We start from the raw sequence: 22,481 nt of genomic DNA, 5'->3' as shown, positions 1-22,481 counted from the left end.
TGTACACTTTCAACCATAACATTTGCTGCATGAACTCGGTGCTGCTGTACGGAGGTGACCTCTCGGCTCCATCTTCACGAAAGGAGGAGGAGTGCTTTTTGCTGCTTTTGCCATGTCTGACTATTGTAATTTTCCTTCTTCCCACCAGTGACAGTTTTCCATCTCAAGGTTTATGAGTACTTCTCAGTGTTTCTGCCAGATACCTTTTCTCTCCCCCTCCTTGCTACTTCACCCCCATGCTTGTTTAAAATATTAGCTGCCACGATGCATTGCCGTTCGTTCATGTGTAATGCCTTCTCTCGTATATGAGAACTGTGTATTTAGGATTGTGCTCATGCTAATTCTAGGCAATTGCTATTTCGAGGGAGAACGCTTGGATGCAGTAAACGGCTCCATGTAATTTTACAACAAAATCTAAGTTTACACAAACCACCTTCTCAGGCACTTTTTTTTTCCTTCCACTTTGTCTTTGGCACACTTTATTTTCCAGTAAAATGAAAAATGAAGATGGATTATTCAAAATTGATAACAGTAATGGACCATCATGTAATGTTTTATTGAATTTGAGTTCTGTAAATTATGTGGTAGAGAGAAATTTGCCTGCTTAAGTATAACAGAAATTGCCACTGTATTCATATAATTCTTCGTAGTGTAATTTAAGAAAAAGCACACTATCCATATCACTATTGAATAAAAGGTAAAAAGGTGCTATTACACTATCATGACAGCTCTCCTCTTGCTACTAAACGACATAGATAAATGTGTCTGCTTATAACTTACTTGGCAGGGATCCAGGCTTGTGGGTGGAGCTTGCGAATAATCTTCCACCTGGACATGGGATGGGAGCACCCTGCAACTGAGAGGGATAGCATAGCGTTCAGGATTGTTCTGCATGTTTTGGGGAGGATTGGGCAAATTGCATTTTTCTTCTGGGAGCTTTGAAGTTCTGTCAGGCTGATAAAATCTATTTGAATCAGTGATTACCTTCAAAGAGGAGACAAACCGGGGGCCAGACAGGCAGCGTTTTTGTTCATATTGGCAGACACTTTCGTTTATCTCCAGTTTTAAAGAATTCATAATTAGCTTTTGAAAGCCCTGATAATATTTATCGAACATTTTTGTGCAATTAGTAATACATTATGCTTGTGATGACATGTAAACTTTCTTTTTTTTTTTCAATGGGACCTGGTAGCTTTTTAAGAAAATATATTTCCAGTGCAAAAAAAATACAAGGGAGGAATAGAGAGAGAGGAGGACTCTGAGCCTGGCAGTGTTTATAAGCTCTAGGCAGAACAGCATTTAGCTTTTATGCAAGCAGAGGTACAATGTCAGGAGATCACACCAAGACTTGTATCTTGGCAAACCAGCTGAAGCCTGGTAAAACGAACAGTAAATCTCTGCATGTCAGCATGGAGAAGGATGTGAGAGCTGATGTTTTCTTTCTAGGATTTTCCCATTTTACATCTTGTCTAACAACCTTTAGCTGAAGTTTGGTGCTCAGAAAATTGAAGCAGTAGCAATGAACTAATATTTGAAGCAGGCAAACTGTATTGTAAGACTTTGCCTGCACCTGGTACTACACCTTTTTTTTCATGTTATTTCCCCACAGATTCTGACCTTTAGGTTAAAAGCTCCTACAAGCAAATACCTCTTCCTTGCCTTCTCCCCACTCTCTCATCTCCCCTCCTCTCTCCACATCTGTGTCCTCTGCTCTGCTCCCAGCTCATGCAAAGAGTCATGGCTGTGATGGGGGAAGGAGGGGGAATGAATACTTAATGGCATTTCTAATCACCAAGAGGTGTCCTGCAGCAATGGTTATACTGACAAACCCAGGAAAAATACAAAAAACAATTTCCTTTGTTTACTTATTTCACTGAGGGGGGGAAAGTTATACAAGAAAAGCAGCCTTTTCTGCTTTTTTTAGCTGCCCACTGTGTGGCAAAGGTTTATGAGCAAATATTTTCTATTATAGGCTAAAGTATTTTTCAAGGACATTTCCTGTGGCTGACAGCGGGCTGGCTGTGAGTAAGGAGTCTCCTCTCCTCCCAGTGATCATTCCACTTGAGTTTAATTTTTCTTTCTCCTTTTTAATCGTGGTGTGGTTGTTTTCAACACAGTAACAGTCAGAAATCACATGTGTTTACACCTCCACCATACATCCTGTGCTCTGCAGACAGCTTTGCCTTGCCTCCAGTGGTACAAAATAATTTTTTGCCTCCCTTGGAGGATGGGTTGTGTAACCCTACCACTGACAAAAAATAGTAAGTGTGAGTTTGAGTACTTAGAAAAAAAAAAAGTAGAGAAGAATTTAATTTCCACATTTGCTAATAAGTAAATTTATTATTAGACTAATCACTGTGAAAAATTTTAAAACTTATACTTCACCCAAATGCCACTTTTATATGTAACTCATTTATTTACCTTCTGAGTGGTTTCTGCCTCAATACTAGAAAAGAGGAGGGATGAAAAATAGTGGTAAGAAAGTATCCCCCAGGATTTTTTTTTAATTCCTCCTCCAAATTGTTTTTCGTGTTCAGTGCTGGAAAGACCATTTGTGTTTTCCATCCCATTTCCCTCTTGTGTGTGCAGCCACAGACAGGACCGTGAGGACCACACTGGCCCCAGTTTGGTGGTTAGCACCTCCATCCTCATGGTCCCTGAGAGATAGGTAGGAACTTTGGGAGAGGTGGCAACTTCCATAGGTGCTGCGAGCATCAGGCTTCCCTGCAGAGGTGGCAGAAGCTGGTGCTTGGGCTGTAGCTTTCTGCAGCACTTCCTTAGGAATGGATAACTTCAGTCAGGATTGCCTCTCTCGGTTTTAGGGTTTTTGTTGCCCTCCCGCCCCGCCTCCCCTTCACCCCTCCATTATCCCAAATAGCTTACAACAGTTCTTCAGGAAAAGAAACATTGGGTTGTGTTATTTCTTCAACACTGCATCCATGTTCCCTGGCTACACTAGCAATAACAGCCTGCCGTACCAGCCCTCTCCATGTCCCAGCATGGCAACAGCATTTATCCTAAAAAGTTCACATTTGCTTTTGCAAAAGTTAGTTTTCTTATCACCGCCTTGTTACTTGAAAAGGGTAGAGCATTTTGTATGCCTGACGTATTTAAAAGGAGAATTTGGCAGGGGGGAGATTTGAAGAACCTGTTGACATTAAAGTTCTAGTTGCACTCACAGGCTCATAAATATTTCATCTTTTAGAGTATTTAGGTGTCCCAGAGCACCAGGCCTGCTCCATTGCTGAGAACTGAGATTAAATGGTTATATAGGAAGCCTGGTGTGGTCTGTACAAGCCACTGGTGGCATGCTATCATCTGCAGCTGCCCATCTCTGGCTGGCTGATGAGGATGCCCAGTATGCTGTTTTCCTCTCATTCCCCAGCGCTCACTTTTATCTGTCCTTGCGGGACTCTGAAAGCGGTCAACAGACAACAATGGTAAATGGACTTAGGAAATGGGACCTACACAGCAGGTGCTCAAATAAATTGCTCAGGCGATGGACTGGGTGAGGATTAGGGTTGTCCTGGTGAGGAGAGGGGGAGGCCTCCCCGGTGGGAGGAGGAGAAAGGCGAAGGAAGGGGAGCATCCAACAGTGAGTTTCCTCACTTGTTTTTAAACTCCAATATACAACTCTCAAAATATTGACATGAAAAATATGGACCTGAGTCAGTTAGGCAGTACTTTAGGAACGTGGTGAGTTTATGGTCTCAGATTAGTTGTGAAATACCGCTTCCTTTCAAAAAGTTGTTTAAGTTGCTAGAAATGTGGAAAGCTGTTTCTTTAGGTTGGCTATGCGTTTTGTCTGGGAAGCCTGAGAACACCCCAGTGTCGTGCCTCTGGACTATCTGCATTTCACTTATTCTTAACGTCTTGTGGTTGTCTGGCGACTGAAAGGTTTCATGGCAAGTTAAGCCAGAAGAGGAAGGAGACCTATTAGCCAGATTCAGTTTACGTTCTATGTAAAACAGATGCTTAATAAAATTAAGGGTACAATTGAGGGTCTCGTCTCTGCTACCTAAATTGCCGTTAATATATTCCTATGTGGAGGGAATAGTGCATTTGGTGCTCTAGTTCTCAGCCCAGTGGAAAGAAGAAAGAGGACTGATAAGCAGCGGCTTTGCAGAGCAGTTTTACAGGCGCTCACCTAGGCTAACTCTCTAGCATATTTTTTTCCCTCCCTCCCTACAGGGCTTGCTCTCAGAAATCCTCCGAAAGGAAGAGGATCCCAAGACTGCCTCGCAGTCCTTACTGGTAAACCTTCGGGCTATGCAGAACTTCTTGCAGCTGCCAGAAGCTGAACGAGATCGAATTTACCAGGACGAAAGGGAAAGGAGTTTGAACGCAGCCTCTGCAATGGGCCCCGCACCTCTCATAAGCACACCGCCTAGCCGGCCTCCACAAGTAAACCACTCTCTCTGTCTTCTACATTTGCTTGTTTTGCTTTCTCACTGTCCTGCTGGGTGATACCTTTCTTACAAAGAAGAAAGCTTTTACTGTTGCATTTTTTTAAACACTCGTAGAATCATTTGCAGTGCATATCACAAATTAAATTTAAGAAATATAATGGATGATAGTAGCAGTTTATTACTACCTATTTTCTAGTTTTAAGATAAATTCTATCCATTATGGCCCTTACAGATTTTTTTTGCTTATTTTATTGATAAGAGCTTTACTGGGCCTGGAACACGTTGGCTTTTAGCTGTCTCGTTCTCCTGTAATTCTCAGGTGTAGTTTTTAATGTTAGCAGTTCAAATAGGGATTTTGAAGTATTTGGACCACTAAACCGAGTGGGAATGAGGGCAGAAGTATGAGTAAATCATACTGCCTTAAAAATTATCTTCCAGAAAATGAACAGGTAAAACTAAATGGATGGGGGAAAGAAGACTCCACCCCAAAATTCTGGGCATGCTTTCACCAAGCCGAGCTACCAACAACTGGATAACATAACAGAGCTGCTATGTCCATCGCTCTGAAAGATTGGGATATGTTCATTAAAACTTCATTTAGTATTTGTTCAGATGACACTCCTATTCATTTCTGTAAAATCTAGTAGGACTATTGGTTTAATTCTCCCAAAGTTATAAATTTTGATAGAGTGGGATCCAGAAATTCAATGGTGTAGTTCTTGTGTCTGTCAAGGGAACTGTGACGCAGGTGTTAGGGTACATGAGAAATATAGGTGTAAGCCATAGGAATGCATGGGATTTCCACAAAGAGGTAATGTGGTTGTGAATGAAACACTCCAAAGAACAGCATACCTTTCTGAAATACTCTGCATTGCTGTGGCTCAAGGTTGTACCTACGCAAGGACAAAACAAACTCATCTACAGATACGTGGGAATCATGCAGTATACGCAGTCCAGGTTTGCTATACAAAGCAAGGCTTTGGGTCTGTGGGAATCTTGTGATGGTTGAGTATGTAAACATAGAGCAGTTTTTACTAACCAGGCTCAGGCATGTGCCTTTGAGTATATTCCTTACCCATTCCGAATGCTATAAATTCCTTCAGGTTATTTTTCTAATTTTTGTGCAGCTGGTGGATGCTAAGGACCACAGTGAAGTAACAAATAATAAAATTGTAGGAAAAGGGAGGACGGAAGATCGCTTTAACCTGCTGCAGTACTTTTCACAAGAAGAAAAAAAAATTTTAGCAGAAAGCACAGACTGTGCTAATGGTCTAGTTTTGTTATCATTAACTGAGTTTAGCCTGTGAAATCCACTACAGATACTCTTCAAGATAAAGGATGAGAATCTGTTTACATAGTAATGCTTTAGTGGGAAATAGTTAAATATAGGTAACTGTGTTTAAAATAACGTTTGAGTTTGTTTTAATATCTGTACCTGCTCCCACAGCCCGGGTAATTCAGAGCAAAGGCTAACCCTCCTTCTTAACTTATCTCTTTCTGCCAAGGTAATGTCTCACTCTGTCTCAAGTGGTCTTGGGCAATTTCACAGCTAAAGAACAGAGTTAATTACAGGACTTTCGAGAAGGATGTCGAGTCAGAGGTAGTCGTATTGGTTTCAATTCACACTTTAAACTGCATAAATCCCTCGCAGCCAGAAATAAAGTGAGACTTAGGGGTTTTCTTAACTGACAAAACATACTGCAAGTCCAAATTCAGGGGTCGGAGTGGGGGAATCTGTCTGTCTTTACTGTGTTCTTATTCATAATTATGTTTCATTTTTCTAGTGGGAGTCAGGAGTATAGTTAACCTAATCGCGACAGTTCAAAGTGGAAACAGCATAGTGTTCTGGTTTGATCCTTTTCAGAACGAAAACAGGTTAACAGGGAAACCTTACAGACTAATACTTGAGGTCTCCAGAGCAAAACAGTGCTTTTTCTAGTTGTTATATTTCTCTACGTCATTCAGCAAAACATATGCACTTTATCTAGTGGATGAACCAAGGATGTGGAAACCTCTGAGTTGGGATTCTGCATAACTTTTTTATGTGTTGCCAGAATTACCCACCTATAATCGCATCGCACTTGCCACCTGCTACTAAGTGTGAGCCCTAAGTTTGAAAATTGAAATATCTGTGTTGGTAACATAAGTACAATACTTAATGCTACAAATAATAATGAAATTATTCTAGTTATTGCACTGGCAACTCTAACTTTACAAATAGTAGCAGAAATAAATTATAGTCAGGATACTGCAAAATGATTAATGCAAGCTACTACTCTGATACCTCACGCGCACACACACACAAATGTCCACAGTTTATTGAATATTTGATACTAAGGAAATAAAACCACTACCATCCTTATTACTAAATTGGTTACAAGCAATTATTTAAAGTTCACTATACAGGAATACAGCATAATACTTTTCTAGCTTAGCTGTGAGCTTCTTAGATAACTATTGAAAGACAAAACAGACCGTTTATCCTGACAACAGAATTTACGCAAGAGCCAACGTATTTAATATTAAATCTTTAGACCAGTGTAACATTTGAAACAATTAAACTACGAAACCATGAAAAATGGGAGCTAATATGCCACACATGAAGGTTTATTTTGCAATTGCAAGTTATCAGTTTCGGAAGGATGTGAAAATAAACATCCTGAAAAGGATCTATTTTGCATTTTTGTGTTGCCAACTGGTGGCCAGACAGTGGAGCAGACTTAACCATTTAGAAGCTGAGCTTGTTCTGTGTGAATTTTGCATACCATTGCATGGAAAAACAGAAAGCGTGACCTCGGAGGTCTGATGGGATAGTAGGAACTCACCAAGCATAAACCCTGGCGCCTGAGTTAGAAGCAACTGTGTTGAATTTATCTCATTTTTACAGTGTTCTTACTAGTTGCTACTTGAGCTAATGTATCTGGATTGTTTCCAATTCTTTTCTGAAATCCTTTAAGAAGCTGTTTGTCCCCCTTACTTCTCCCTTTCTCTCTGACTTAAACAAAGAAGCAAAATCTTAATTTTGGGTTTTTTTTAAAATTGAAATCATTAGCCTCTAATGCATGAGCTTTTGGGATGCACGTATAGCCCTCTAAGCTGGTGAAGTTGTAAAAGTCTGCTACTATCTTCCACACTGGTGGACTGCGCGTGAGGAGGTGGCGTACACAAGAGTTTTTCCCTTGGATGTTGTTCATCTTGCCACCTCCTGGGGCAGACGCCTGTCTGTCAGGCTCTTTCCTGGGGCAGCGGAGTTTAGAAATATTACCATCTCCATCAGGTAGGTACTGCATGGGGACATAGTTTAACCTCTCCAACCTAGAAGGAAGGAAAAAAGGTCCTTTCTTGTTCTATTTCTTTTACTAATTTTTTTTTTCCCTCTGCAGCAACTTCATCTTGTAGATCACCCCACAGAGGTCCTTTCTGGGTATCCCTAAGTCAGGTTCAGAGGACGAATCTGTTACACGTTGTGTGGGAATGAGAGGATGTGGGGATACTTCAGAGGATGCTGGGTGTGGAGCTATGTTCAGGGTGGATGGAGTTCCCCAGGGATGTGCTAGGGATTGCCTCTCCCTCTCATCAGGACAGTTGAGGGAGTGAGGGGAAGAGGACTTCCTCCTCCTTTAGTACAGCCTGGGGGGAGGATGGAGACAGGTGACCAAGTCACAGATTTTCTTTTCCAAAATATTCTGATTAAAGCTGATTAGCCATCCTGCAGTTATGAACACTTCCTTCTCAGGACAAGTAATCTCCATTTCAGCAGAGCTGAGGGAGGAATCCTTCTCACCAGCTGTATTCCCCAAAGAAAATTTGTGCTAATTCTTGGGGCCCATCATCATCCCGTGTAAAAACAGAGTACGTGTAATGTCAAGAGCAGAATATAATTTTAACGAGTAGAAGTATCCACAAATCTTGCATGAGTCATGGTTCTGGGTACTCAGTTGACAAAAACCTTCATTTTCATAAATACAATCCTGGCCTCCCTCTGACTGCAGATAAATTACAGTTCCTTCATGCTAAAGCAATTTCAGCTTGGATCCCAGAGATAGGAAGCCACTCTTGAAAGACGGGTCTTGAGGAGGACACTGCTTTGCAGGTGTTTGAGGACCAGTGAACCTCCATTGCAAGGAACTCTAGATCACACCAGCTGCTGTGAAACTTGACAGTGGAGCCCTGGAGTTCACACACGCGCACACGCCGTACATCACCACCAGCAAAATGTTTATTCTTAAGTCTACAAAATTTGAGATTTAGGTTGACGGCCTTTGTGCCAAGTTGCATTTTCATGAAAGTAAAAGTGAACAAAATAATAAATACAACCCTCTCACCACCCACCCCCCCGAAAACCACCATGGAGGAGAGTTAATGGAAACCCGGACACTTAACTATAACTGCACTTCCAGGCGCCACTGTAATAATGGAGTAGTAAACCTTGTCCTGATAAAAGCTGTTCTGAAAGCAACTGCATTTATTGTACCTCCTGTGCTATTTGCAGAGCAGAACTGAAAAGTAGTTTGTTTTGCCTGGAATGAACTACTTTATGAATTTTAATGTACAATGTAATATTAAAAGCTAAACCAGGATTAAAGAAGATTTTTGCTCCCAAGCTAAAACGGTACTTATAAGAATGTGTTATAAAAGATTTTTTTGTTTCAGTTTCGATGGGGAAGAAGTGAGCTTCCATGTTTGTGAAAACCTCTTCAGATTGGTTTTTCCTTCTATAACAACCTGTCCTTTGTTTAGGAAATTGAACTAATCAAGAACTTTTTACTACTGTAATCAGTCTTATTTGATGAGAAGATATATATCTGGGCAGGCCAGGAGGGAATGGATGTGGGTTTTTTTTGCCCAAGTCTTCCTAAATGACTAAATTGATTGGTGATAGGAAGATGTCCAGGCGAGTTTGTGATTCTCAGTGTGTTATGTTTGTAAAATAATGCTCCCCTGTTCAGTTAGCGTTTGCAAAATTTGGCTACTGTAAAAAAAACCACAAACGTAGCTGATCTATGGTTTCTTTCCTAAACAGAAAATGTGGCTGTGAGTGTGGGTGGGGTGAGAGGTTGTGCTTAAGTGTGGATGAGATGAGAAATTATGTTTTGTTTTGTTTTTCTCTCCAAAATGAATACTTTTTCCACCTCCTCTCCCAAGTCCTGAAGTTGCACTGTTGGGGGCTTTTTTGTTTGCTGTTGGTTTTTTTTGAGGAGGAGGGTGTTTTTTCAACCCAGCTTCAAACAGCCTCTGTCTTGAACTCAATTCTAAATTCAACACAACAGCCTAGATGCTTGCTATGTATAAATTACGAAACAGTTTTATGTATGGATATTCTCCAAGAGGTTAATTAGCATTATTGCATGGAATTCATTAGACCAGAGCAGACCAATGGTCCATCTAGTCCAGCCACAGTCTATACCTGATCTTTGAAGAGAAATTGTTAAGAGGCAGGAGAAGAATTTTTATAATTGGCCAATGATGTAAATTGGAGAGGGAGAGGATATGGCTTTGAACAACCTCTGTTCATAATCCCTAAACCCATCATTTTATGACTTCAAGAGTTTCATTCTCCTGAAGCTCTTTGGGATAATATAGCATTTTGATGCAGATATTAGTGTGTTCTGTTGTTCATTTCCCAATTCAATATCAACAGACGACAACAGGAGTAGTCTCTCTTTTTTTTTTAAACTTCAGTGATATAGTAGACGCTGTTGAGTTGTTGTACCTGTGTAAAGATAGATGTGATTTGCCAACCAGAATGAGGATTTTCAGTAATTCCCCTGGGTTAAGTGTATATCCATATTAAATTGGGCATTGAAAAGTGTGGACCAAGATACATAATTGAAATTATGTCTCCAGCATGGCGTGAGAGTCTTGTTTTTTGATGATCTGGGTGTTCACAGCTCAGTTAAGTGGTCTATGAAGTGCTGCTACAACATGAAGGTGTCTTTTGAAGCTAAGTAGCAATCAAAAAGGCAGTGTGCTTACAGAAAAGAGGCATTCCGATCAGGATCACAAGAACAAAGTGTTTCCTTCCCAAAAGATACCGTGGACATGTGTATCCTGGCTGAATACCTTTGTCTTCTCATCCTCCCGCAGGACCCTCAAGGATTAGTTAGAAGTTAGAAATATTTCTGTGGGAAGGACTGAAATAACTTTGCCAAAATTTAAACCCAAGGTCCAAGAAAGTGTGTTGACAAAGCTATTGCTTTTTCATTTTCTAATTTAGCTTAGCCTGATTTTTATATGCAAGCAGACAAGCCTGTCTCCAGTTGTATATTTAAAATCGCCATTGGTTGTCAGTTACCATTTAGTGAACCCTTTTCATTTAAAGGTTATAAAATTACCACTGATTTTGTAATTTTCAAATTATTTCACCATATGTTGTTCAGGAGAGGCGCCTGCTTTTGCAGCTCCATGTTGATTTGCCCAGTGTAACGCATGCGTTTCCCCACTCTGTGATGGGAAGAAGGGAGGCTCGCGGTACTGCTTCTCACGCTGCCCACTGCCAGGTTCCTCAAAGTTTTCTGAGCAGCCGTTGTCCCAGACTTGGCCATCCTCTGCTGCAGTGTTGCACTGTGCAAAAGGAAACACCTCACTCTCCAGGTCATGGCTGCAAAGTACCTGTTGTTTTCAAACGGAAGCAAATCACATGATAAACTGTATGGCACATTCTGGGATTTTTCTGCATTTCCCTTTTCATTTAGGACTCCTGTTTTCAGACACCAGAAAGTGTTAATGCCTGCCAGACAGTTGCAGGTGTAACTGTGTGTGGACACCTTGCTCTTGCTGGGGTTTCACCCTTTGGAGGTAACGGGCATGTGTTAGCACACCTCCTGAAAAGCCTGATAGACAAATCAGGCTCAGCAAAAATGGCATGCACTCCCAGTTTCTGGGCTAGATTATTTTCTCTTAAAAGCACTATGGAGGATAGTTAGCACAAATTGAGTGTGACATTTCTAGGAAAAAATGGGCTGATGATTTGCCTAAGTACATCTCTCACCCAAACCCTTTGACTCTCGTATCATGAGACCTGTGATATATGAAAACTCATAGGGAGTGAGATTAGAAGATGAATTATCATGTTGTCATGATTTCCCTTTGAACCTCAAGGGACTTTAGAGCACAGGAAGATGCTGACTTGCACTGGATTAAACTGATAGTGAAAGTGTGGTTTTAGACACATGCTTAAGAGTAGGCTGCATCACCATCTGGAAGCGCCAAGCTCTATCCATTAGATTTAGAGGTAGCCTGAACAGGTAACTTGAACTAGACATGTAACTTCTGAATGGCTAAACTAATTCAGCTCTCAATGACCTCAGCATGAACCAGTAGGTTTGAATCAAAATCTAAAGGTTTGATTTTGCATCATCACCTTGTGGGTTTTTGGCAGAAATCCAGTCTTTCCTTTCCTCTGGTCCATTTTAGGATTAGTGGTCTAGGTCCACTGATCTTGGGCAAGCATTTCAAGAGTAGCTGCTAAAGACAGACATTATCCTTAACTGTTGAGAATATTGTAGGATAAGCAGGGTACCTGCTGATTTTTTTGTACCTCTCAACTGATGTTGCAGAAACTGCGCTGTAACCTTGGTGGGAAGATTCTTGTTGTTGAAACATCACTTCCATAATTTCCAGAGGATGAAGGAAAGGATAGTCTGCTGCACGTCATGTTGCTACTGATGTGTTTTTTTGTTGTTTCCCTTAATGCTGCAGATGCAGCACAGAGGTGGTAGTGTAATCATTCGGTCTTGTTTTCATGTTATTTTTTTAACCTGGACTGCAAGAAGAATAAATACTTTATGTGCGTAAGTGAAGTACAGCTGGAATAAATATCTTTAAGAATGTCCTATCTTGATTTCATGAATGAGTGGTTAAAATATGCATTATTCTAAATTATCACTTTCTTAGAAATAGCTTAAGAATTAAACTGATAAGATAATGTTTTAAAAAGTTAAATCTAAAGCCACAACTTTTCCACATTATCATGCATTTGAGTGTACTGGGCCTAAGGCATGAAGCAAGATATATCTGTCAGGTTTCTATTTCATTCGAGATTCTTTTATGCTGCTCTTACAATTTTCACTTAATTTGCATGGGGCAAAGAAATCATGTAAGGATTCACAAGTCTCTACAAGACTGTTTGACAGGTTTCCACCTAATGTGTTTTATGACATTGAAATTCACAGTGGTCAGTTAATGATAACTCATATTTCAGATGCACTCACCTGTAACAATATGCTGAATTTTCTTGTTTCCCAGTTGCCTGAACCACAGATAACTTATAATGTTAAGTCTCTGAAAAGCTGAAAGAATATCAGAGCGAGATTGAATAAAAGGAATAAAATGGAAAGGGGAACTACTTGGGGAGGGAAAGAGAGGAAAGTAACTTTTTCATAATGAAAAATGTCTCATAAAATATATTTTCTAGGTCAAAACTGCTACTATTGCTACAGAGAGGAATGGAAAAACAGAAAATAATTCCATGAACATTAATGCTTCCATTTACGATGAGATTCAGCAGGAAATGAAGAGAGCTAAGGTGTCTCAAGCACTGTTTGCAAAGGTTGCGGCAACCAAAAGCCAGGTAAAGTTCCCAGGGCGCAACGGCCTCCCTGTCCTGTGTCATTATTTCATGGCCCCAGTTTTGGTCTGTTTCTGTGTGAGTGTTACGACGTGTGGCCTGGTTAGCACACCAGCCCGGTACCGCATCTCAGAGCTCCTTGCTGGGTTCAGAGGTAAACTCTGTTACCCTTGACCAGGCAGGGCTGAGAAGCGGCTTCCTGAGATGCATCCCTCCCTCTTCCCTGCCAGCGAGATGCCTTTGCTGCGCACCCGTCGGTCTTGCGCGGCTCAGAACGCATCAGGCTCATCAGTTCTCAGCTGGCATGGACGTGGCAAAAGCTGTGGGCAGGCTTTGTGTATTGCTGCTGAATTCACCTCTGTAATGAGGAACACTGGGGTTCTGTTTTTTGCGAAAATATTTAGTTGGGCCCACTGGTGAGGCTGTGCACGGGAGGTGGGGCGGCACTGTCCACATCAGAAACAAAAAATATCCCCAACAAATTACAGTTATACAAGTTACATCTGAGGAAACATGTGTGAGCTTTGTGGAATACAATGGCTGCTTGGTTACCCGTGTGTGCGTACATATATATTGCCTATTCCATTTTAAGCCTTTGTTGTGTGGTTTCCTCTTCTGTTTTCTTCAAATGAAGAATTTCTGTCAAGTTTAGTGGCAAGAGAAGGGAAATCAGCAAGCACTTGTTAGGTGTGATTATCATAAGCGACATGTCTTCTGAGAAAGATCGCCGGAGTATGCAAAAGCATTGATTTAAGTGAGAATGTACTCAAGAAGTAAGTAAAGGAAAAACGTATAGAAAAATGGGAAAGACTAGAACCATGCTTATGCCAATGTTTGAAAGAAATGGTAAAGGCACTAATGCTTGCAATGCTGAATTTTCATGTTAGATTAAACATTAAGTCCACTTAGTCACTGTTCCTTTACTTTTCTAAAATTGCTTCATAGAAAAACACAGCATCTTCCTGGGAAAGCTGATAATGATCGGTTAGACCAATGTTTCTTGGGCCGTCAGCATTTTAGTGCTGGTTTTCTTTTTAACCGTCTAACTTTTGACTTCTGTGTTGTTCACGTTTTGGAGTTTGCTCCATTTCATTGTACGGAAAGGATGTTGTCTCTTAAGTTATATGCTGTGAGGAGCATTTAAAGGGATATTTTGGAAATGTTATATCAAAATGATTAAACTCAAGCTGTGGACTGTAAAAATTATAGCTTTATAGGCCACATGCCTGCCTACCCTTCAATCACTGTCAAAGTGATAATTTCTACAATAATATGTTTCTTTTACTGTTGGATTCTAAACACCAAGTGCTGTTTAAACATTAAACTGAATTGTTTATGTTAGTGCTGTACTCTGTGTCATACATCAGGCCACTATAATCTCTCATGGAATGTAAAAATTCTGTCATGAATCATGGCTTGTATATCGGAAATTACTGTAATTTTGATTGGAAATTACAGGGCTCTTGAAATGTTTCTAATTATGATAGAATGTTACTGCAGCTTCCAACCTGTGTGCTCCTCAGATGTCTTTATTTACATGTCAAGACTCGGGGTTAGAGAACTGTCCGTTTTCTACAACTTCCCCTTTCCATTGCAGTTCTCTGCAAAACTAAGGTATGAAGCCAATCTGTCGGTCCGTGTAATTTTGATCTGTTCTGATTTGTGTGGTAGTGTATTTATTTAAGTGGGTAGTCTTAAAATTTCTGAGCGGGACAGCTCTTCCAATGCTGACTTTAAATGGGACAGGTAATCAATGCGAAGCATGGAAGTTTCCAGGCATGTGGTGCAGGTTTTTTTAGAGGATTGGTGTAAAAGTTAGATTCCTCTACAAACGTTGCTACCAAGTGTATTAAAAAACCATCACCAGACATATAGTTCTCTTCCCTTTTATTATGGAGATTATGTCTGTATTCTGAGAGGTTATTTTTCTCCCATATTCAAGCAATGTAATGTTAATCTATGTAATAAGCAAGCTTTCAGGTCTGTAGTTAGCCAAAATGCCATTTGTAGGAAAACTGAATATATTGGGTCTTCTCTACCCAGTTGACTATTAGTCAGCCAACCAGAAGTTTTAAATATGTAGCAAAGCCATGTATATTAAAGGAGATATCTGTCCTGTAAAAATTCTGCATTGGAGCTTGTCGGTGGTACAGATAGTTATCTCTTGGGGCAAAGTTGTCTCTTTTGCACAAAAAAAGGAGGCTTGTTGTTTGGACATATTCTTTAAAAGAACCTCTCTTGAGAGAGGTGCATTGTGTTTTTTTTTAGTTTGGGTTTTGTTTTGTTTTTTTCGTTTGGGAATATTGGTTTCCCGCTCAGAACTGGAAACCCTGAGATTTCCAGTTACAGTGGAAAGTCTGGAGGATGCGTATCAGAAAATGATGTGTTGTTTAAAAACAAAAATGTTAACCATCACAAAAATTGAATGTTGCTGCTTTTATCTTATTTTGGATATGAAAACTTGATTAACTGCTGAGTATCGTCTGGAGTTACGGTACAAGCCACTATGTGACCTAAAGCAGTTCTTGCCAGTGGACAAAGATAGTTGTTTGCTGGAGGGCCTTTCTATTTATTTTCTTTTTTAAGGAACTGATTTGGGTCAACATTAGATTGGGTGTTGAAGCAGCCAGCATCTGCAAGGTGGCTGGGCTTGCCTGAGCCAGGAGACTGCAGATAATGTTCTGCTGACTAGAGCACTTTGTACAGAAGAGCTATTAAATGATGCGCTACAGAAGTTTCTATTTAGGTAGTGCTGAGGTGAAAAACGAGCATCTTTCCGTGCGCTGTGTTAGTGCCTCTGGCAAGAGTTACCTGATTGATGGAGGACCACATATGGACCTGATGCTCAACAAACCAGCTGGCTACATGGGCTCAGTGCAGCAGAGGTCATAGGGCAGGGCAAGGAAGGGGTGACAGGAGCAGGAGGAGATAGCAGTGATATTAGTGAGACCATGCTCTGGCTTAGGGGAGTGATGATTTCTGTACTTGTAGTTTCACGGTGCATGTTGCTGGCAGCTTCTTGGCTTTCCCAAAGAAAAGGGACTATGTGGCACATGGGTTTGAACGAGTTTGGGGACTTAGCTAGAAGATTCCTTCAAATGTTTAATTATTTTCCTTTATAGGAATGTATGCATTCTGTATGTTTTTAAAATTTCTATGTTTTTAAGGATCGATAGATTATCTGCAGAATACATTAAAAATCAATTTAATTCAAAATATATACTTTAAAAGTTACTATGGTTATACTGAGGAGCTGAGGAAGAGATTATAATTCAAACTGCTTAAATACATCATATCTTTGGGGAGTTTTAGAACTGTAGTTGGCAAAATACCTCACGCCAGTATTTAAAACCTTACATTTTTACTGCAAGTTGTCTGCCTCATTGGTCTATGTATTTTTTTGTTAGGTTATGTTGAAAAGAGAGCTTTAGAAATCTATACGCAAACATAAGACAGAAAGGTTTACCAAGAGCTTTAGGTATGCTCCCAGGTTGTTGTTTTTTAGCTGTAGAACGGCAATGCTAACAGTATTGTTTACTAAAATTTAATCAACACACCTGAATAAGTCAAAATGAAAAGAATCCACACATATATAAATTTGTGTGGGATGCGTTACTTTTACAATTTGATCATATTGTGTTTTTATTAAATTTATAACCTGACAGTCTGATTCAAGTAATTATGAAAGCACATTCTTAATTTCGTTATTTCAAACAAAAAAAAAGTTGATTTGTGTAATGATCATTAAGGCATCATGGTTCAGTAACTGTGCATTGGTTACAATGTTTTCATGTGGGAGCCAGGGATGAATTTTTCTCTTGATGGTGACAGATGCTGAAATCTAATTTTATTCCATAAAAACAACAAACAAACAAACAAAAAACCTCCAAACCTAAGAGCCCCGAGAGATAAGGCAAGTAGAGACTTGTAGTGCTCCTGTATGTTTGCTGTGTTTTCAGAAGCTATATTTATATTAATGGCTTATCCTGAAAAGCTGCGGCCTGCACATGCTAGTATGAAGTAAGGAAGAAAGGAAAACTTTGCTGAAGATCAGCTTACGTTGCTAAAGCTTTCTTAAATTTAAGAAATTACAGTTTGCAAAAACTGAAGTAATATCGACTTCCGTACCTCTGAGAGTCCCATGTGCTACAGTGTAAGGCCACTAGCCTGCATTATTATACCTAAATAAGTTTACTTTATAGTAGAATAAATAGGTAACATCAGTGCTTTTCTGCAGCATCCATCCTGCAGATGGCTGTGTATGGCCAGGTAGGTGCCAAATGCCCTCCGTTCTCACAGAATCAAAATGCCCGTATGTTGAAGGCGAGACACTTGGCTCACGCAGAGTCATGCTGCAATTTTAATTTTTGTGTAAAACTAATGGAGTACTACGCATACCTCCAGAAACCTCATCTAATTACAGAGAGTTTTGACCCGTTACTTCTGAGCTGTTGCACCGTGTTGCCCAATTTCCTGTCCGTCTTTCACTTTGGTTAGGCAGTTGGCCCCTTGGAAATGAGTAGTTTCACATGCAAAGCACGGAGGTAAAATCAGTGGTTCAGACCACACTAGAGACTCAGTCCTAAGCTATCAGGCAAGTACTTTGTGCAGTGACGTTTTATTAGAAGTGTTCAACTTTTTGCCTTGGTACAGACCTGGAGCGTCCTCCTCCGAAAGGCTGCGTGGGGAGGCACACCTGGGTAGGCATTAGGCAGAGCATCTTACACTCCTGAGTAGATAGATGGGAAGGAGTTAAATGGGAAGGGAATGCTAAACATTGGCACTAAAATTGCTTTTGGCATGCAAATACCATGCTTTTCCTGACATAAATATTTTCAGAATAGGCCATTAGAGTTCAGGTATATAAAACCCTGCTTTTACTGGAAATTTTAATGTTGTAGTAAACCCAGAGATTTATAGTGAAAAATTGATGTCTGTTATCTCACTTTTATCTTTTTAACCAGCAGTTTTATAAATGCTATATCTTTGATCTGGCTTTTTCCATCTAGAGACTAAGCTATATACTCTAATAGGAAAGTCATTTTTAAACAGCTTCCCACACTGAACAAGCACGTTATTGTGGATCTGGCACGAAGATGTAACATGCCATTACCGCAGATATAGAACGATCTATTCAACTATTTTCCAGCGGGGGGAAAAGAAACCTTTTTATCACCAAGAGTAACCCTCTGGTAACAATGTGGCTTTAAGAGGGGGGTCTTGAAATTTATTTCCAAAGCTGTTTCCTTGGGGTGCTGCAGCTCAGGCTGCCCCGGCGGGGTCTGGCCGGGGGGGCAGGAGGGGGCTCGGTCCTTCACCCGTCACCCTGCTTCTCCATCAAGTCGTCTCCCGCCTTTGTCTCCCTCAGAGCAGCTGAGTCACTTCCTGGGTTTAAATCTTGGCTTTAAAACCTTCTTTCCCCCCACCCTCAGCGTACAATGGATTCTCTGTGGAGCAGGGAGGGATACTGCACGGGGAGACACGAGGTGGAAACAAAACGTGCTCTGAGGTCTGCCGTCATTTCATGGGTCCACCTGGAAATAAACCCCTCGCCCTCATGGGAAGGCGAGATGCAGTAGTTAGAAAACGTAAGCAGCAGGAGTACACCATGCAACAGCCTCTTTTTTTTTTTTTTTTGTAATCATCGTTGTTATTATTATTTATTTATTTTCCTCCCCCCTCCGCTAGCCGGGGGTGATTGCTCTGGCAGTTGAAGAGGTGCCATGAGCAGCAGGAGTGGGACAGGATCGGGTGGCAGCGGGGATGGGAGAGGAAGAGCGTGAACCGAGAAAGCAAGATGGGCTTCTGCGTGTGATCAAGAATTGCCCCATAAAGCGGTGTGTCATTCAGCGAAACTGTGAAACTTGGCAGATCGAGCTGATTTGTTTCTTTCACAAAATATCGTGTTGCAGAGTCAGAGTGTGTTCTATCTCGTCCAGGTCAGAGGGAAGGAGATATTTGGGTTTCTATTGAGGGAACAAAATGAACACTTAGAGCACTACAGATCCTTCTTCTCCCCATGTCTTAATTTCTTTTACGAAATCTCGTTGCAGGAATAAAGGTTAAAGCCTCAGGAAATTTCCTTAGGAATTTTTTTTTTAAATTCTTTCTCAGAAAGGAGGTAGAAAAAATTGAGTTCAGTTAGTTCACTTGTCACTTCACCTGGACAAGGGCCAGCATGGATCCTGGCCGTATCCCACATTATTGGTATGACCTTGGTGGAGTGGGTTGACTTCAGTGAGTCTTGGGTTCCCACTAGTAAAAAGTAGACAGCAACTTCTTGAATCAACAAAGATGCACTGAAGAGAAACTGCCTTAAAATCACCGAGGTGGTTCATATCAGTGTGCAATTGCCCACGGAAATCTGCATAGAGGGAAAGAAAAAGCATTAAAAACTGAAATAGTTCAAGCCAAAGAAAAAAGGTACAGAATGGAAAATACTTAACTGGTAAGAGGATTATATTGACCTCTTCAAACAGCTCCTTGGGGCCAGGCAGCTCTTTCAACACATAAGGCAAAGGCTGGATTTGTTGACACACCGATGAAAAAGTGTGCTTCCTGAGCGTGCTTCACACGTGGGGTCAAATCAGCTCCAGCTAGAGGTTCCCAGCCAGGCGGGCTGCAGCGCGAGCTGTTCGAATGCACTTACAATCCGCACAGAGGCCGTTTAAAGAACTGGTGGCAGCTTCAGGAAATGCTGTATATTTGAGCCCTAAGGAGAGCTTCCCTGGAGGGATGCGGTGCACACCTGCCCTGTGCCGGTCGGGAGTTAATGTTTAACGCCCTCATGGCCTCAGCCTGCGGCGCATCCCCGGGAGGCGCCAGGGCTGGGACCACTGAGCGCCTGGCAGGATGCGGCCCCGCAGGTGGCCAGAAACAGCAAAGGTGGGTTCGTGGTTAGATGGTTTTTGTCTGGTAGAAGGAGCACGAATGTGTGGGAGAAGCTAGGAGAAGTACAAGTTTAAGTCATTAAATGTACAAATGACAAAAGAGAGCCAAGCAGAGAAAGCTCCTTACAAAATATAAAATTCTGTTAAAGCAGCAAGACGGCACAACATAAGGAATGTTTGGTACATGTTACTGAAACTGAAAAATTAGAGTATGGAATGAATTATAATTTAGCATAATCCATAATTTTACAGTTTTCATTTTGAATTATTTATCTTATATGATTTGATTAAAGATAAAACTGCCTGACACGATCTAGAACATCTCTGCATGTCTTAATGACAAATGAAAAAAGTCCTCATTATAACTTCACCGTTTTAAAATTTTTATTTGTATTGTTTCGGTATAGCTCGCTTTTATTTTTGAAGCATATTTCAGATACGCATTGTGTACACGCGATTCTATAACCCATCAGGCTTCAGTGTTGCCTCAGTACCTCTGATTCAGTAAATCAGATCATAGGCAGCATGCTGTCATATAATAAGGTGTCTGATCCTTATTACCAGTTTGTTGATGCACAGACTCCTTCAAATTGACCATTGCAACACATGGTTTCCCCTGAAACTAGCTGTGATAATTAGCGTGGCTCTAATGAGACAGAATGTCACTGATCTTGTGCTGAACTGTCGAGTATCGACGCTACGGATGGGAACTGTCAAAGCTTGCCATCTGTGACAGAGCTTGGCATATTCCATTTGCAAGGTAGAGCATGCTCAATAGACTGTTTTTAAACAAATGGTCCATTTCTTGATTAGGGCTCTGTGTTCTGTTACCGTGGAAGACTTTATATCATAGTTAAACTTTTTTCTTTTTTTTCCCCTTTTTTTTTTGCTGGGGTAAGCTCATTAGGAAATGAAAGCATTGCTAATTCTCAAACTGGTGCCTTCAATCTTCTCTTAGCTTTTTGGGGAGATATGGAGGGTTGCTGATCACGTATTTATTCTTCTTCCTTCCCCCAGTTATGTGAATATAGTTCTTCTAAGGCTAGCACTTCTACAAGGCTTTTATCTGGGTTTGTGGGTTTTTTTAAGCAGCGAGGGATAGGGACGGCATAGTTTTGAAGGATAGAGGAACAAAAATTAAAAAGTCTTAGATGACGCGCAGCGGGAGCACGTGCGCCTGGGATGAAAGATTGAATCGGTCAGGAGAGTCGGGCGCCCAGGCTCCCGAGACCAGCCCTCCAAAATGCCGTGCAAAAAGTCCAGCGCTGCTTATCATTCCAAAATATGCTTTGTTGCTTTTTATTTCCTCCTTCTCTGGCAGACCACACAGGGCTTGTTCTGAAGAACATTTTCACTAATCTGATCAGGCAGCCAAATACGCCGGGAAAACTGCTTTAATGATCCCACTAATTACCTCAAGTCAATATGAACTGTATTATTAGACTGAGGGAAAATATTCCATTAGGTCTCCCCCTTGGGAGTTTCTCCGCTTTGTGATGTCACCGAAGCCTTCGCCCTCTCGCTTGTAATTAATTTTATTTACACACGCAGGCACGCACAAGGTCACACCTGCACAACCGGAGCTGGCCAGGGAGCTAGTGGCACTCAGGCTTAATCAGATCTGTCATAATTACCATTCTGCATGTTTCTGACACACGCTGTGAAATATTTCAATTTAACTGCCGCTACCAGCACAACCAGATGTAGTGTGAGTGTGGCTGCATTGGAAATATTATTCCTCAGGATAAACTCTCTCCTCCTCCTTTTTCCTCCCACCCCCTCTCCCTTTTACAGCTAATGTGGCACAGAAGCTGATGTATCCTGTAAATCTTGAATGCAGCGCTAGATTGATAACAGCAGATTAGACAGTTTAACCACAAACAGCTTGTTCATTTTTCACAAATGAAAACCACATGTGGTGTAACTAAAATTTCAGGCTTTTCTCCCCCCCCCCCCCCCGGTTGTAGTTTCCTTTTGTGTGCGCATATGTGTGCGCGCGCGCGTGCTGAGGTCTGCCTTTCACTGTAAAGGAGTGAAATAAAAGAGTAAACACATAGGGGGAAAGAGACACTGCTGTCTTTGGAAATTATTTCTCCATGACCTTTATTAAAAACCTTCCTTGCTTTGGCAAAGAAATCAGATATCGCACAGGGGTTTTGTCTCTCACTCTGAGACTTTCTAATCTCTGGGTTTTATGCCCACTTATTAAAGAAGTCATCCTATTATGCTGTTTTTCAAAATAACATGCCAACAAACACCTCGCTTTAAGAAAAGCTTCTAACCAAGAATGTAGTCTTCATAGCTACTTGAATTTAGGAGAAATAAAATTTTGTGCCGAAGTTTTTCACCACGAATTTTGCCACTTTGCTAACTCTTCCCTTTACCTCTTCCTTTGGGGAAAAGATTCTTTTGAAAAAAGAATCCTCAAAGTGTCTAGAATTTTGGCAAATGGAAAATCGATATTTTTATTAATGAAAACATTCCAGTATTTTGTATGAAAACAGATTATGGTTAGTTTTTAGGAAACTAAGGGTTGTCTGCAAATTTTGCTTTTTTTATAAATACATTTTTTTTGGTTAAATCGTTCAGCTTGCCCTAATTAAATAGGCAATA

At 40.9% G+C, this 22,481-nt stretch overlaps 1 protein-coding gene across 6 annotated transcripts in view; it reads left to right on the top strand.

Annotated features, from left to right (window-relative positions):
- SATB1 (SATB homeobox 1) overlaps positions 1 to 22,481 on the top strand; it is a 93,896-nt gene that overhangs the window by 53,924 nt on the left and 17,491 nt on the right. For all 6 annotated transcript variants that reach the window (XM_075083202.1, XM_075083200.1, XM_075083199.1 and 3 more), the window contains 2 exons: positions 4,192 to 4,404; positions 12,826 to 12,981. In XM_075083202.1, coding sequence (XP_074939303.1) covers positions 4,192 to 4,404; positions 12,826 to 12,981 — 369 coding nt within the window. The remainder of the gene's footprint in view (positions 1 to 4,191; positions 4,405 to 12,825; positions 12,982 to 22,481) is intronic.

The sequence above is a fragment of the Phalacrocorax aristotelis genome, chromosome 2 (genome assembly GCF_949628215.1).
Source record: "Phalacrocorax aristotelis chromosome 2, bGulAri2.1, whole genome shotgun sequence".
Classification (NCBI taxonomy): Eukaryota; Metazoa; Chordata; class Aves; order Suliformes; family Phalacrocoracidae; genus Phalacrocorax; species Phalacrocorax aristotelis.
This window is presented reverse-complemented; position numbering and strand designations above follow the sequence as displayed.